Source organism: Eleginops maclovinus, chromosome 22, assembly GCF_036324505.1.
Source record: "Eleginops maclovinus isolate JMC-PN-2008 ecotype Puerto Natales chromosome 22, JC_Emac_rtc_rv5, whole genome shotgun sequence".
Classification (NCBI taxonomy): domain Eukaryota; kingdom Metazoa; phylum Chordata; class Actinopteri; order Perciformes; family Eleginopidae; genus Eleginops; species Eleginops maclovinus.
This window is the reverse complement of record NC_086370.1, coordinates 3,700,006-3,718,147: the sequence shown is the minus strand read 5'-3', so window position 1 is coordinate 3,718,147 and position 18,142 is coordinate 3,700,006. Positions and strand designations below refer to the sequence as shown.

General features: G+C 41.9%; 1 protein-coding gene across 2 annotated transcripts in view; it reads right to left on the bottom strand.

Moving 5' to 3' along the window:
• The window catches only part of LOC134858611 (inositol polyphosphate-5-phosphatase A), a 162,642-nt gene that overhangs the window by 19,132 nt on the left and 125,368 nt on the right, over window positions 1–18,142 (bottom strand). For both annotated transcript variants that reach the window (XM_063874588.1, XM_063874589.1), the window contains exons 10-11: window positions 8,147–8,242; window positions 6,863–6,937 (exon numbers count right to left, since the gene is read on the bottom strand). In XM_063874588.1, coding sequence (XP_063730658.1) covers window positions 6,863–6,937; window positions 8,147–8,242 — 171 coding nt within the window. The remainder of the gene's footprint in view (window positions 1–6,862; window positions 6,938–8,146; window positions 8,243–18,142) is intronic.

Here is an 18,142-nt window from a genome sequence, read left to right as displayed (position 1 = left end):
ACATGCAGGGATATGATGATGGCTACATGATGAAATATCAGCGGGGATGACGCATCACACATGGGTAACATTTGGAAGGACGTCCTCACAAAGTGAAGACATGGGATATGATTATATCAGCAGAAGGTAACTACAGTCTTCCATCTACGATGACATATTTATGTTGTGCATGTATCACCGTGTGTGTGTTGCCGCTCTTCAAGGCACTGTTGAGCACACGTGTTTAAAAGAAAAAAGCAAGTATGTGCCATGGCTATGCTCGGCGTGTTTGTGTGTATGTGTGATTATGTGCCAGTGGTGTAGAACAGTGGCCATTACTTGCAGGCGGCGGGGCCTCCCAGACGGAGTCTCAGAGGTTCAGGAGGGCAGATGTGCTGCATTCATCAAACTCACAGTGCCGGGGTCACAGGAGAGACTCACACACTGTGGATGAGGGATGGCTGAGCAGGGGATGCAACCCCACGCTCCGCTGTACACCCCGTCTCACCATCCACACACTGATACCGTTGTGTGTGTGTGTGTGTGTGTGTGTGTGTGTGTGTGTGTGTGTGTGTGTGTGTGTGTTACAGTCTGACTGATGTTGGATTTATGAGGCCAAAAGCAATAAAGATCATTGAGAGTTAAGCAGAATAAACATCCGATAATTCATTGATTAACTGAATTCTGAAAATATAATGCGCAATTGGCTTAAACTTGCATTCTTTTTACTGGCCAATGGGTGGCAACCCCACTGGATGCAAAAATGAGTCTTATTGTATAGAACTCTATACAAGTTTGTTTAAGTACGGTGGTCGACCAACGCACGACAACGTCCCAAAACACAGGCGATCTGCTTTCAAAAACAATGCAAATATAAAAACACAAATGTGCCAAAATCATGCAAATGAAGAAAAATCTTCTCCAACAGATGGCCAACTATCCCTGTTAGACATTAAAATGAAACTGTAAAAATGTGATCAGATGAGTCCTTCCAATATTATTGCAGATCTGCTGTAAGCTAGCTAGCTAAGGTAGCTAACCTAGTCATTTGAAATAAACTGTCAAAACATTTACACGTAATGAAACAGATTAACTCTGCAAACAGTGACATCTGGACAACTTCAAAAACGTCAAGTTCAACAAGCGCTCCGGTCCCAGCTGTGTGCGTCACTTTTTAGTTTCTGTGTTGAGCTTCTTGCCTTGTTTCAATTATGCAGCGCTCAAGTTGGTGAAGATGTTTCGTCATGTGTTTTGGCACATTTGTGTTTTTATACTTGAACCGTATTTTAAGCTGCATAGCGTTTCTCCTAATGAAATTGTTTTGGGACAATCAAGCACGTTTTCCCCCTGCTGGTCACCATATTTCGGAGTATATTTAGCAATACATCAATCAATAATTGACTATTTTACACATGTTCGCACCTGATTGTGTTTGTTTGAAGCTAAGCACCTCATGTTATTGTGTGTGTGTGTGTGTGTGTGTGTGTGTGTGTGTGTGTGTGTGTGTGTGTGTGTGTGTGTGTGTGTGTGTGTGTGTGTGTGTGTGTGTGTGTGTGTGTGATGGTTTAAGCAGGGGATGAGCAACATATGGTTGTGTGTATCTACCTTAAGTGAATGTTGAGTAATTCATTCAGGTGAATGAAAAGCCCTGCAGCGACAAACTTCACACCACATTTCATCCCAGTGTCAATTAAGCATAATGCTCCGCTGCTCTGCCAGGTCAGTGGTTTAGAAAAAAACCCCAGCTAATATTGGTTCAAGGCTTCATGACATTATAAAGCCAGGAGTAGTTTGTCAACCAGAAATGACCTTGGGAGTTGGTGGTGATGCGGCTCAGGCAATATCACGGAGGGAAAAAGATGAAGAAGTGTCTGGGTAAAAACTTCCCTGTCATGGGCGCACATTTCTGTCTTTGCTTGGACGAACAGCGCGCTCCTAAATCAGAGTGGCAGTGATAGTTAGGAGGCAGGAAGTAGAAAAAAAGGGAATACGAGGTCTTTGGCCCCCAACTGTCCCTCTCATGGTGCCACCACCTGTAATTGTGCTTTGATTTACGCGTTGTCAAATGTCCCCTGTGACAACACCTGCTGCCATTAAAAGCCATCAATAAATGTTGGGGTGAAAGGTCATTTAATTTGATTTTTACACCTTGCACTTGGCTTTCATTGCAGGGGCCATATTTTTCTTTTTTTTATGGGATGTTCATTATTATTTTGTGCGGAAAAGCGATAAACTGTCACTGGTGAGGTGGGGGTGGCCGATTGGTGTTGAGATGGACCAATCCAGACTAAATAGCACTCCTGTGATTCTGAACACTCCTTCCCATGTTAATGATCTGTGTAAAGAGGAAGGATGTTGGAAAAAAAGGCAAAAATGTCAGAAAAAAAGACAGTGAATTTAACAATTAGGGATCACTTTTGACTTCTTCCGCAAATCACGATGATATTTAGACAACTCAGGTTGAATGTAGTCATATAGCTGTAATTATGGTATGCTATCTATTCTGATAGGGCTAAGAAAGCAGTCAATACTTTCCCAAATCATTCAAAATTGGACGAGCTTTCTCCTGATCAAGTTGTTGAAAAGGCAGAGGACCACAGACACACACACCGACACCCACACACACACACCCACACATTCACACACACACACACACACACACACACACACACACACACACACACACACACACACACACACACACACACACACACACACACACACACACACACACACACACACACACACACACACACACACACACACACACACACACACACACACACACACACAAGGATCACCCCTTTTTTAAAAGTATTTATTTATTTTATTCAGTCATTTCATTTCAGTCTATTTTTTGGGGATATTTTTTGACTTTATTTACTTTAGTGTTATTTTCTGTCATGTATGTACTGGCTCTATAGGTTCAGCTAAATATAAATGGAAAAAAACTATTGACTAAAGTGTGAATATGTTTGTTCAATGAATCGAAAATAAAAACGTTCAAAAAGTCTAAAAACAAACAAAAACATGAGACAACAAGGTCCCCATAAGGGGGTTTATATGAATCCTATAAGGTCGGATTTCATTTAGCATGGCTTCTGTATCACCCCTTAAGAGCTTTGACAGGTAAAAAATGGAAACAAACTTTAAGCCGGAGCGGCATTTGTTCTTTATTCTTTTATGTCCCCTCATGTTGAAAACGTCTCGTGGCCCTTGAGTAATGCTGAGGACTACACCGCCCGCATGACAAGGAGAGGCAGGCCAGACAGAAAGGTTCATCACTTCCTACAGCCAGTACACAAACGCACCCCTCCTCTCCAGGCGCCCCCATCTGCCGACACCACACTGATAAAGTTACAATAAAGAGATACTGAAACAAAATCAATGTGGACGGAGGAAAGGGGGGGGGGCACGCGGTGTGTGCTCCAGGAGAGGGAAGAAAACTGTGCAGATGAACAGCACAGAACACACACACACACCACGCTCCTCCCATCTCTCCAACGGAGCAAGGCCCCGCGGTGCCCCTTGACGCCACGAGCACCCGGAAAATTTAATCTTCCCAAATACTCATCAGGGCTTTCCATCGTCCCGCCCTGACAGCGCCGGGGATAATTAATTATACAATTTCGATGGGAATATCGACTAAACAAACCTATTAATCATCGCAAAAGTCAATAGGCATGGACACATTCAATCATGTCCCGGCCAATGATTACTCCTCTCAAAATACAATAATTATTTTCAAGAGCTGCCTCGAATTAAATTTCTGTCAAGCCGGTACAAGTCTTGCAGTTGATGAAGGATGCAATGGATTTTTTTTCTCCCCCCCTTCCCCAGTGGAGGAGTGTGAGGAGGGACATTTATCCTTTTGGAAAGGTAGTTTGTTTTATAAGGATCATAACATGGTGTGTTTAACTAGACCATGACCATCAGATTATCTCTGATGCCCCCATTATGTCATCCATCTTGTCAGGCTTGGTGGGGAGGAGGAGGGTGGGAGCAGTGTGTAGTGGTTCCTCAGCCTCCTGCAGCTACTGTTACACACTTCCTACACATTGCTGCTCATCACATTCAATGATTCTCTGCCGTACAGTATAATGTAAGGTCAATATCTGTCTGTTTTAAATCCCATCGTTGGTTTAATCGCTAAAAAATGTCACTTCCTTCAATCACAAGACGCCTGTTTCAACGCTTATATTAAAAAGAAATAACCACATGACAACATTGACATTAGGACACATGTTCACAGAATACTTCTCGGTTGTGAATAACCAGGATTTCAATTAGTAGGGCAACGTTGGGTCATTTCAGTGCAGTTCTAGAAAAAGTTAATTTGAACATGCAGAAAACTTCAATGTAAAAGAAGACCAAAGGGGAAAAGGTCATTTTTAAGTTTTAGGACTGTTTTACGAATGCAGGGTGACATTAAGTACACGAGCACAAAGCAGAGCACTACTGAAAAGGAGCATTTTAATGAATCAGTATCGAGCCTGTGAAAACACTCAGTGAGCTACAATGTGTGGGGACAATATCTGCCTCTTTCAAATCCCATCTTTGGTTTAATAGCTCAATGATGTGACTTCCTGCTGTTTCGGTGAACTGCCTCTATCACAAGGGACCTGTTTAAATGATTATATTTAAGAAGAATAACAACATAGATTTTAGGAAACACATTTAAAGATGTATTTCTCCCTCGGATATCACTAGGTCAACTTGGGCTACATTCCATTCAGTTCTGGAAAAACTTGATACAGAACACTGCAAATGTAATATTATACCACAGTTAAGACAATTTAAATCCATATTAACCAGATTTTATGAACACAGTGGCTGAAATGAGCTTTTTTACCCAGCTTTCAGTCAGTTAGTGTTTCTTTTCAGATAAAAAGACACAGTGAGCTAGTCTCATTCAGGGGCATGCAAAAGCAATCATTTATACAAATGTTGGAGGCATACTTTAAAAATGAGTCATATACAATAAACCACCATTATCTTACAAAAAGGTGGAAGAAGTACTCAGATCCCTTCTTGATAAAATGTCTGAAAATACTCCATAGGTAGCATTCTTGAATTCAAGAGGTCACAGAAGTATTCTCCGCTAAATGCAATCAAAGTTTTATTAGTAAAAGTACTTTTTCATAGTAATATATCATTATAGAAATAGTATAGGATGTTTTTTCCTTTAAGTAAAGTCATTTTTTTATGTGGGTCCAATGTGTGATACTTTGTAAATTAGCTGAGAGTTACAGAGAGATACAGCACTGCGTCACATCATATCAGCATATGGTGTTTTCATAGGAAAACAGTAAGCCGTATCTATAGTGTTAAATAAATGAGGTGGAGTTTAAGGACAAGAAACGTCTTAAATGTAGTGGAATAGGATATATTAAGGTCAAATGGAAATACTCAAGTAAAGTATATTACATAGTTGTTAAGTCCAGGGATGACCATTTTACAGTTAGTTACAGTTACCACTGTTCTTACACTTCAATTTAACAAATGTCAACAGCGAATGTTTTAAAGGTGCTATAGAAATAAAGTTTATTGGTAATGCTCGTCCAATTTATATTTCCCTTGGAAATAAAATGTTATGAAGCGGTAACATCGCCAACAACTCCATTTTTACTTTTACTAAGTTGTAGTATGTGGCCAATAATATTAATATGCGCTACACTAGGCTTCCAGACAAGTGGCTTCACACTCCATTCTGCTGATGTATAAGTGTGTGTGTGTGTGTGTGTGTGTGTGTGTGTGTGTGTGTGTGCGTGCGTGCGTGCGTGCGTGCGTGCGTGCGTGCGTGCGTGCGTGTGCGTGCGTGCGTGCGTGCGTGTGCGTGCGTTCGTGTGTGTGTGTGTGTGCGTGCGTGCGTGCGTGTGTGTGTCCTTCAAGTTTTTTTTTACAAGGTCCAACTTTGAACTGCCAAATGTAATAAACAGCCGTATAAAAGTGGAAGTGTGTGCTGGGGTTTCCCTCCTGTACACATTTAACACTCACCTCATCTACACTCTCATTTAACAGTTATTCCAAAGACATTAGGCCCCACAGTGGGGACAGAGGGAGTGTGTGTTGTAAAGTGATGTGAGGGCTTCAACTGCAGCATAATCAAGACTGAGGTCAGCAGCTGCCACCGTGACTTCTTTACACAAGAGCTTATTTTATTCTTCATATTATCAAATACCCTCAAAATAAATTGTGTAACTTGTTTTTAAGAGCTTTGGTTGGGCCTGAGAAGCGACCCTACATGAACCCAGCTTGCACAAGGCCTAGCCCTAACCCTAACCCTAACCCTAATGTCCAATTCCCAATTAAAAAACGTAGATTTTCATTGTTAAAAAAAACTAAATCAAGTTAAAGAAGTCAGTAAGTCTTGTCAGTGCAGTAACAGACGTTATAAAACAATCTCTATCATCCACCTTCACCACCAAGAACTCACATTTACCATGGCCATGTACTGTTAAACAGAGATTACATTTCTCCTCATTAATAGGAGGTAGTATGTTAGGCTTTCAGTGACATGAATTTAGAACAGTAGCAGAACAATCAATACCACAACAGACAAATGTAGATATTCAAATTATTCAGGTTATTGATTATAGCACGGATAATGCACAAACCCGATTTGGTTCGAGCCCGGGGGGATTTGGAGAAATTACAGCACGGGTCGGCCCCAATTGGGCTCCAGCATTGAATCAAAGCTTTAGTCCCTTTTGCAGATAATCAATTTGAAATGTAGGTAATGGCAGGCGTAGCTATATAAGGCGAAGAATCAACGACTATACAGGTTGATGGAGTGAATTTAATTTGTAATAAACATTGGAAGTGTATAAATAATAGATCAGATGGATATATAAAAGGGCGGCAAAGCAAAGAGGTGACTTACTGAGGTCCCATTGTTTTCCCGGAAAACGTCCTGGTTGACATAATTAAAAAGCTTCTTTTCAAGTTGAAGAACAACCTGTATCAGAGGCGGGAGAGAATCAGAGCTCTGATTAATAACAAAACTAATGTCAACTGCACTTTGTAATTAGAGCACTAATGAAGAGCACAGACAGCACGGTTCATTCTGCACGCCACCACTCCACACCACATGTTAACACAACTTGTAATAACTCAGGTTGAGGTGTATGACACGTATGGAACTGGAGAATGATTACAACTTGAAGGTTTAATCACAAGTGCAATTTTCCCTTTTGAACATGCATTATAATTATGTTCCTATTAAGGCCACCTCAAACCAGGAGTGTTACACCCTGTCAATTCATTTAAACGGAAATGCCACAATTGGCACACTGGGGGGGATTACCTTGATGAAATTCTTACAGGACGATGTTGACAAGACATTAGTGAACATTGAATGAAAGGAGGTCATTTTAGTGTGTTAGCTGTGTTGAGAGCACTCCTCTTTAATAGGAGAAGACATTACTCTTTTTGTAAGGAAGAGGATTAGTGCCACAAGATTTTTTTTGCTGATCCGACCAAAGTTGAATACATTTAGTTCTGAGATAAAGTTAGAATTCTGATATTGAAGTCTGAATTTAATCTCAGAACTATAAATAAAATCCCCTTCGGTCAGATCCCAAAAAACAATTTCACATGTGGCCCTATTCCTCTTCCGTAGAAATTAGATAGGAGTCAATGGTGCAAATATCTCTCTTTTATATACTGTGTGGACCTGTGAACACACCGGTTAGTTAGCTAGATTAAACAGCTTAATCTCTCCAACCATAACTCTGTAGTGAGATGTTTCTGAATGTATTGATGATAAATCACAGTCCACAGAAAAAGCTATTGGGGCTGATGTGAGTGACTATTGTGAGCAAGTTTCCTGCTCGCTTCAAGGGGAAATTAGGCAATTTTTAAGCAAATGTAAATAAAGGTCATTGAAGCAATACATATACTGACAGAAAGTGGAGTTGGTCTGTTGCTTTAAAATCTACACTGATTGGATAACCCAAAATAAAAGGTATACATTTTTCCCTTTAACACTCACCAGCGTTGCTTTTATTAGGATGTATATGTTTGTGTGACTAAGCCTTAAGACACATTTGTTTCTATTAAAATTTGACAAAAAAAGGTGTTCAGATGACAATAATGATTTTGATTTGGTTAGGATACATGCTTATTAACATTTTGTGACAGGCAGCATTAATACAGTACAGCTTACCTTTCGGTCATTGTCACTCTCTTGGAATATTAGCTTGTCCACCTCGTTGGTTTCAGGAGATCGGACTGTCTGCATAGTGGCAGTGGAGCAAAGGCTCTGGAGGGGGAGAGGAACACAGTGAGTGATCATAAAGATACAAAAAGAAATGCAGAGCATAAATCATGTTGGGTTGCGTGCTCATAAGAAGCAACATTTATTAAAGCCCCCCCACCATCACACACACTTTGTACAGTAATGTTCTGAGAGCAGCCATTGTCTCCAGCCCCTTGCACTACACTGCGCATTTGAATGATTTTTTAAAGAGCCGTCCTACAAACCACCACCTCACTGTCCCCTCTCTTTATCTGGCTCTATGTACTGACCCCATGGACTGTGTGCATGGTTAAATTCCCCTTTGTGGACTCTTTTAACAATTAGTTAAACATTCGGCCATCTGTGTTTGAAGACAGTTGAATGAGGTAATCCCTCAGCCAGTGGTTCCCATACCGTGCGGCAGAGACTGGGCAACCTGATTGAAATTCAAAGCACAGATTAGATAATCGGGTCAAGCCAATATAGCGAGCAGAAAAAGGCCCTTTAGACTGAAATGTCACAAATCAGTCCTGCTTCGGCCACGAAGAAACGGCACACCAGATTAGAACAAACACCATGCCCTGAGAGAAAGTGGAACAACTCTCTGCAGACCCCCCTCCACCTCCCCACTACTGCCTCAACCCCATTTCTTCAAGCTCCCCCCCTCCCCAAAAGCAACTTTCTAAAGCCCTAACAAATCGCTCCATCTTTCACTCATTTAGGCCATCCAAATGCAGGGTCAATATGGTCCCCTGGCAGCCAAATGCTAATGCGCTTAAGTGCGCTTAAGCAGCTTTGTGCAATGAATAGGCCAAAGAAGGAGCTAGTGAGAAGCGCAAGAGATACTTTCCCTGTCAAAAAGTCATTGTAGCAAAGACAACCACAGAAAGTCGGGTTTTGCCATCTCTGATTCACGCCAACTGCGGTAATGTGTTGTACTTTTTCTTTGATATATCTTTTTTAAAACTATTTCTTTCAGATGCGCGAAGGGTAGTTCCATTGTCGACGGTTTTCTCTGCTCATCGATTGGCTGTTTGTTCAATAAAATGTAAATGTGTTTCCTTAAACCCTAGGTGACTTCTTCAAATGTCTCGTTTTTTTCTACAACTTAAAGAAATTCAGGTTACTATCAAAGAGAAGTAAAGAGACCAGTACAAATTCAAATTCAATAAGGGGGGATAAAACTTCAATTAGCTTGTTTTTCTTTTAAAAAAACTTCTAAAAGGAGCATATTTATTTCTAAAAACATGGCAAGGCAAGTTTATTTAGATAGCACCTTTCAGCACATGGTAATTCAAAGTGCTTTACAAAAAAAATAGACGGCATCGAAAAGCAAATGCAGCAGAAACACATTACAAAAATGGCATTTAAAAACAGCCGTTAAGAAGCAAAGACAGTGGGATAACACAACAGGTATGAAAAACATTCATAAAAACAGCTCAGTCTGTATATACAATCAAGTACAATCTTTCTAGACAGGGTAGTGAAAACTGTGAGTTTGAAATATTAAAAGAAAGAGTTTCAAATTGACTTATAATGTTTCAGTTTCATCAAACTCTTCCAAGCAAGCCCCCTTCTGTTGTCGGGTTTTCAAATCTAAAAGTCAGTCAAGCAGAAATCCCTGACCAGAAGCACTCGCTGCATCCTGGCACAATAAGCATCGATATCAGGTGGTGAAAAATAGCCCCTCCATTATTGCTATTTGATAATCTGGTACACAGGGCTTGGATCAAAACACAGTGATCACTAAACCTTAATATGTCCTCTACATTTAGATAAGAACCAGGATACAAAGAGATAGAAGAGTCAGTTAGTTTTTTACCCACAGAAGACATTACTCTCAGGGAGATAATTGTGCAACTAGTGCCACAGCAAGGGAGACTCAATTAGAAGAAAATACAATAACCTAATGCTGCCTCTGTTCTTGCCTCTTGCAAGAACAATTCAATTCAGGATTACAGGGTGAATTAAACTTCTTAACTTCAGGGAAACAAATGATTCCAACCACAGACGTTTTGTTCTTTCCAGGAGCACGAGCGAAGCATTAGCTTTATTTTGGAAGTGTTTTACATGCACTCTAATCGGACAGGATAAAGCAGTTTTCTTTCATTTAAATGCCCACTGGTGCGGCCGGAGCTCTGGGTGTCCTGTGGCGTGGCGTTGGATGCTGACATGTGGCTGATTGATCCATTCATCAGCTCATTGAACGGGCGATGAGTGCGTCGGGGCAGTTGCAGGTGGCTGATTGCACCCGATTGATCAGGGCTCCCTTACTGTCATCCTTTGTGAGAAACATCCCCCCTCATCCAACACACACAGCCTCGCTCATCCCACTGCCTCTGTCATAAGATCAGCCCACCAAACACCAAGATGGGGAAAATGAGAGTCCCATGCTGTCACTTAGACCACAGAAAAGCAGTGAGGCTGCCAGCAGAGCCCAGGTGCTCGTCTGCACAGAACTGTCCCTTCAAAGCACGAAGACGCTCTGTCACTGACCACGCTAAATGATATTATCTTAATTCATTTAGCTGCAATTGGCTTCTTATTTAATCCATGACAATTAGTACAGGGAAGCAGCGGTCAAAGCGAGGATGGGAACACAAACAGACAGCTGTCAGGTAAAGCAGCTGTAGTCCAGAGGACAGTAAGGATGTCTTCACTCCGCTGCGCTCTTTAGATGATCCAGCAAAGTGACTTGGCATCACATCCCTGCATTATGGGTCAGAGGTCAATGCTGAGTGTTTGCAAAGGGCCAGGGGCCCGGGGGGCTGGGATGAGAGGTTGCAGAGGAAGGCGCTGCCTTTGTGCATCAATGGAGGATAATCTCATGACTGTCGAAGGAGGAAGCGGCTGTTTAAAGGAGCTCTCTATTCCAGCTGCTCTCCTTAGAAGAGAGGTTAAAGCAATCTGTCCCACTTCAAAGACCAAACACACACACACACACACACACACACACACACACACACACACACACACACACACACACACACACACACACACACACACACACACACACACACACACACACACACACACACACACACACACACACACACACACACACACACACACACACACACACGCCTTCTGTCTCAGGTCCTGCCAACAGATGGAGGTGAGCCACTGTGCCCGACTTAAACAGTAAGACACCCACACACAGCTCCACGGCCGGACAACAGAGTAATGGGACGAACCCAGAGAAAAACCATTTGAAATGATTCTGAAAAAACTAAATGGGTCCACCCCAAGCCCATTGGTTTATATTGAATATACACACCTTTAGAAACAGGTCACAAGTATAAAGTGTTATTTGAAGACTTTCTAACTCAGTTAAACCGTTGGACACCATAGTTTCTGCAAGCTCTACTCAAAGAGGAGTAAACAGTGCATCATTTGGGAACTACTTTCAGATGTGGATTTATACACTTTTTGTCGTGTAGTGAGTATTTTCAGCAGCAAGATGGTGAATGGGGGGGTATTGAGTTAAAATAAACTGCAGTGTGTGCGTTCAGGGTCAACAGTGTGCCTCATTGGTGTGCTTTAAATAGTTTTTGCACAACAATGGAGCTCTACGGTGAGGAATAACATAATAGATCAGGATTTAGAAACACAGGCAAAGCTTTTTAGCAGTATAGAATTAGAACATTTTATATAGTAAACTTTTTTTGTGTATATTTTAATAATATTTTATTTAGCGTATGCTCTATGGGACTCTGACAATAGAGACCTTTAAACCATGACGAACATATGGGATTCTGATGGAGTTTCTTGGTTGAATATACATTTTATTTTCAGTATGACCAGGGCTCCCACAGTAACTCATTTACTGAGGGTTTGGATCAATTTTGCCCAAAAGTTAAAAAGTTTAACGATCAAAATAAAATGTTGAAAATCATTTTAAAACTAGAGAGGAACATCCCGGCTGTAAAAGAAATACGAGTGGTTTGGTTCCGCTATCATAATCTGCATAATGCAGATTTCGAGAGGAAATCTTCAAATGATGTTACCTTTAATTAGAAAATAATCCCTACCCCTATCAAATCATTTAGTAAGAGAGGCATTGTAAGACTTTTGAACAATTATTTTAGTTCATGATTACAACTTAGTTCTTACATTTAGATTTATGAATTCAAAACCCTATAAAATGAAGCCTTTAAATTCAGATGACTTTGGGTCGGAGTTACGCCTGTGTTAGTGGCAGGGTTGACTTATTAGAATAAAAGTGAATTTATATTTCTATAAGTCTGAACAAGTTGCAGAAATATGCAGGATAACAGGGTGCCAGCCAATGGACAACTCCTCCGGACTCCGGGGGGGATTTATGTTCCTCCCTCCCTCACCCCAATCCCATGCAATGATTCACACTAAACTGTCATTCCACCGATATAATAATCCATTGAGTGCATTTAGATCTCCGTGATTAAATCTCAATTAGGTGAAGAGAGTAGTGGAGAGTGTGCAGAGGGAGACAGACGATGGGTGGACAATGAGCTAACTATTCATTCTTCATTACCAGAGGCAGGGGACGGGGGCTCCCCTTTGTGTCAGCGGGGGCAGTGGCATTGTCAGAACGCGCCATTATTTTCTCTGCCAGCTGAGTTAAGGTGTGCCAACGAGGGCTGGCAGGTTCACCGCGAATTGCTTAGCACCCCGATCACTTTTCTTCCGTTCGCCACCGTTCATCACGCCCGTCCCACAGCGACATCTTCCCGAGCCGGGAAGAAGGGGGCACCCGGGGAAGACGACAACAAATTCGGCCTCCTGCCTTCATGCCAACTATTACGCAGGAGAGCCAGTAAATCAGCTGTGACCCTCCCCGCCCGATCTGACTGGACACAAGCCAGAGTATCCACTCCTCTCTCCCCGTGGAGGCTAATTTAATGCTTCCAAACATTGTGGATTCATCACACAGCAGGGTGGGGATTCAACATGGATAATTCAACATTATCACCCAGCAAAGTTAGCCTGCGTGTGACCTGCTGGTCAACAGTTGACCCTAGTAAACCTGGCCTGTGTCCCCCCTACCAGCGAGCGGCTCAATCACAAACCCTCACCCCTTCCCATGAACTCGTGGAAGTTTGATGGCAGTGTGTGCGTCGTAGGAGGTCTCCCAACTCGCCACGCCCTCGCCAACGGCCGAGCTTGGAGAGGTAAGAGGGCGTGCAAGGTAGCGATAATGTGCCCTATTTATCTTGTGCATTATAACATCTGGGAAACTTCTCTAAAAACAATGGCGAGCTGCCATTCTGGCTTTACCTTCAGAAACCGTCCAAAATCATTTGTCCCCTCGGAATGGATAATGGACAGGCCACAAATCATTCAGGACAACAGGACGAAGGGGTGTGTGTGCGTGTGAGAGAGAAACTGAATGTATGTGTATGTTTTGTGTGAGTGTGTGTGTGTTCCCCCCTGGTATTTAACTTCTTTGCTGGCCCATTCTGCAGGGCCCCGCAGGACAAATTGCCCTGCATGGTTGTCTTTGAGAGGCAGTGCAGCGCGCAGAGAAAGGGACAGGGCTGAAACACAGGGAACAGGCCTATAAAAATTCATCACTTTGACCCTGGTGACCTCCCACTACTGGGGGGTTGCACACACACAGACACAGATGCACAAGCACGTCCTTGCCCACCCACCCAAACTCCTATTGAGAGCTGGAGAGCAAATGTTCTAAAATCATCTCTTAAATTGTACGGAAAGATTCAAACTAACAGGCAGAAAACTTCAAGAGAAGTGGATCCACAGGAAAGCACTAAGCCTGCTGATCTCTTTCTTTAACACATGCACACCAGCAGACACAATGGCTATGGAAAAAAGCCTTCTACACAGGAAAAGGCCACCAGATGCTTCATTGTGACCGTGTCTCTGTGTTAAAGTAGTGGCAGTAAAAGGAGGGTGGGTCTTCTGAGGCGTATTAGTCCCACTAAGAGGAGGACATTGTCTCAGGCCGGGCTCTTGACACATTACTGCCACCTGTACAAAGAAAACCTAATGAGAGATTTAATCTGAGAAACCTCCCCTGCCACTTTTAGTCAGCAGTTTGAAACCAACCGCAGCAGATGTCCGCAAGACTGTTTAACATAGCGGCTCCTCTTAACCTCTCAATAAGGCCATGCATGCTTAAATTGCTCAATAGCCAACTTAATGTGTTATTCATTTGATTTTTTTAGCAGCAGTTGTTTTGTTTTCAAAAAGGTGGCTGAAAACCAGAAGTGCCACAGCCATTCATATTTGTCTGTAATGCCTCAGACTTAAAAACACATTGATTTTGTTAATGAGGAAACAAACATACATACAACTGTGAAGCAATCATTGTAGCGTTTTTAAACATAGCCAATGGAAGAGCCACCGAAACAGTAGAAACATTTACTAACCCTAACCCTGTACAACAAATCACCTCTGGCTGAGAGAACTCACTGCTCCATAGCTTTTGTTAACTGGACTTCAACTTAATTTAATATTCCATTCCTTACAAACTTAATGTCAATAATATCCTGCTTTATTTTGTCTATACTGTACATTCTCTACAATAGTCTTTTATTTTATTGGTCACATAGTTGATTTTTCACCTTTACGGTCAAATTGTATATTTTCTACTCTCAATGCTTTTTTAAATGTTTTAAAATTTAGAATTTTTCATTTCTACTCTTTTATTTCTACTTCTGTGCAATGCCTTGTTTTTTTTAATACTGATGCAACTAAGAAAATCCCAATTTGGGATCAAAGTACATCTTATCTTATCTAAATGCCCTATAACTAAAATGTATGGTGTTGATGAGCAAACAAATTCATATCCAAAGTGAAACAATCATTGTTTTACATTAAAACCAGGCCAACAAAAGAGCCATTGTTAAAGTATTAACATTTACTAACTGTAACCTTGCCCCTGACCTGTGTTAATGAGGACATCAATTCATATTCAACCATGAAACAATCCTTGTATAACGTTTAAACATGACCAATAAAAGAGCTATAGCTATAATGCTAAAATAACCCTAACCCTGACGCCTCATACGCTTAAAACGCACTTTGACGCCTCATACGCTTAAAACGCACTTATCGTGTAAATGAGGAAACAATTTCCCATCCTGCCATGAAGCAATCATTGAGGAACATTTAAATGTGGCCCACGGAAGAGCTATTGATACAGTATAAACACTTACTAAGCACCTGGAAACATTGCACTCATTTAATTTACCTATTCCACCGTCGCTGTAGCTGGGAATCAATTAAAGGAAACAGACAGTGAGGTAATTTGTCGTTGCTGAGTCAATTACGGAATATTGAAGACCCAATCAGTGATTGGTGATTAGTAATGGTCCAATAGGAACGCAGGGTCTGTCGAGTTCATTACTCTGGAATTCGACAGAGACCAGGACCTAACAATTAATGAAAGTCTAATTCCGTACCCTTTAAAGAGTGCTGGAGCTTGGTTAGCACTATCAACAGGACTACAAAAATGCAACTCAGTGACCAAGATCCAATAAATGAACACTGGGACATTTCTAGAAAAGTGTTATACTTTGGGTGGACAACAAAATGGATTCATGTCAGAGTCGATATTCTTATCTATTAGGATTCAGAATTGATCACAATCTCCTCAAAGTTAGCAGGATAATGCTACTGATGGACGGTAATCACACACAACATGTCACAGCTGTGTCAAGCATCTTTGTGTGATCTGTTGAACAATCACTAAAAATATCAGTTTTCTATGTTTAGTGCACAACTTATTTAGAAATTGCCCCAAAAAAATGTAATCAAAAAAGAAAGCTTGAGTAGAAAAAAGTATTGATGACATTTTAACGTTCTCCTGTGTTTGCTTTTGTTTTGTAATTGCAATCGTAGTTTATTAAACTTTTGCATCTTTTAAATACCTTTTCAATTTAGAAACCCTCAAAATGGTATACACACAGAGACAAATACTCTGCCACATTGCTTTTCTCAGCTCACAGTAGACTAGTAGACGAGTAGATCCTGACCTCTAGAGCACTTACTAAATCCAAAATCATGGATCAATCCGTGAAATACCACTGGATACACACCCCTCAGTATCCCTTAATATTTCTTTTCTCTTTTGGAGCAACAGCTGAGCTTCAATAGTTGTTGATGACTTTTTCAGGCAGGCAGGTGACCTCCATCTTGTTTCCCGGGCGCGCTGGGAGGAGAAGACCCTGGCGAGGCACAAACCCCTCCTCACACAAAGAACGTTGATTCATTTGAAGCGCCACCCCTTAATTTGTTTGCCCCATTTCATCTAAATGATGTGCTTGTCCGCCAGGGTGAGAGAGAGAGGTGTAATTCAGCCAAGGGAAGGGGAAAGAGGAAGGTACAGGGGGAGGGTTTTTTTTTGACAACCCACCACAGGGTGCTAGGCAACCATTTAGTGGGTGGGCTTTGTGATACATTTTACCAATTTTTCATGCCCATCCCTCTTGATGTGACCCCACTCAGGGCCTTTTATGCCCCTGACAGCTCTGCGCAGGAAAACATGCTGCCGCTCTGATAGCATGAAATCGGGAACAAAGACCCCTAGGGAGAGGAGAAGGGGGCCACCGAGGCACGCTGTGCTCCGGTCCCGCCTGGCTCTGGACACAAACAGATGTTAGGCCGGCCCCGGCTCTCTCTGCCCCCTGAAAGAGGAGGCCCTGTCGGAGAAATGGGCCTGAAATGCATTGTTTTGGGCCTCCTCTAAGACAAAAAGTGTAGCCACTCCTTCTGAAAGGGCCTGGCAATATGGCCGTCACAGATAAATCACACAAGGGGGAGTGAGAGAAAGGCCCATGAATTCTCAATGTGGCCCTTAATGGGCCCTCTTAAATATGATGGGATATTTGAGCGTGGATGTGAATGGAGCCCAGCCACTTTTAATGTCAGAGGGCAGAGTTGTTTAAAAGCCCATGGTGCCAACAGTGGGTTTACAGCTCTGTTACAAAGAGCCATTCTGTAGGAACATCACTCTGCTGCTGACAGTAGAGATTCACACTGGGAAACCTGTATGCTGAGTGGTTTTAATAATCCTAGCACCTCTACCGGCTTCCTTGATAACAGCAAAACATTTTATTATCGGGTTTTTTTTCTCAATATTTTCTGATACAGTGTTTCTGCTTTATATGTCCGTCAGTAGAAAAACGCAACTAATAAAAACTAGCTACACCACTGGCTAGGTGTAGCGTGAACCAAGAAAGATCCAATGATATTTTTGAGTGGATCCAAATCACAAGGATATTACATTGCAAGGTGGGGCATTTGTGCTTTCAGAAAAATTGGCAAAATTCAACAACGTGGAGACAGCTCTTGTTTTGAACTCTATGAGCAATACAACACATCTTAGCTTCCCTTTTGTGTCCAACAATTAAAAGCTTGTGAACAAACAGAAGTCAGAATAGCAACTTCCGACTCGTGAAATGGGACGAATCGGATAAACGTGAATGCACCGTTGGCGTTTGCCGCTGTCCCGCAATGGAATGAGCCAACATACGAACACCATAAACGGAGGTATTGCCTGATTTGAATACTTTGAATAACCGTGACTGTGACCAACTTGTTGAGGAGGCTTTGAATTCAGCCATGTGCAGCGACCTCCGTTCTCACACAGACTGCTGATTTGCATACGCACTAGAGCAAACGATAATGATTAAAATGCTGGAAAAAGCAATGGAGACGGTCTGAGTGCATGTTTGCATACAGCCCCCCAGAGACAACATGTGTTATCCTGGGAACCGCTCCATCCTTCAAATAGAGAAACAAAAAACAATTATTGTGCTGTGTTCTACAAAGGCTAAGGACTGCATTAGTCAAAAATAGACTGACATCATACCGATGGACACTGTGTACCAGGCACAAAGAGATGCCTATCCTTCACAGTTTATGCCACATTTCATCTGGACTCAATAATAGCATCACTGTTAGCCGCTGCGGTTCCTG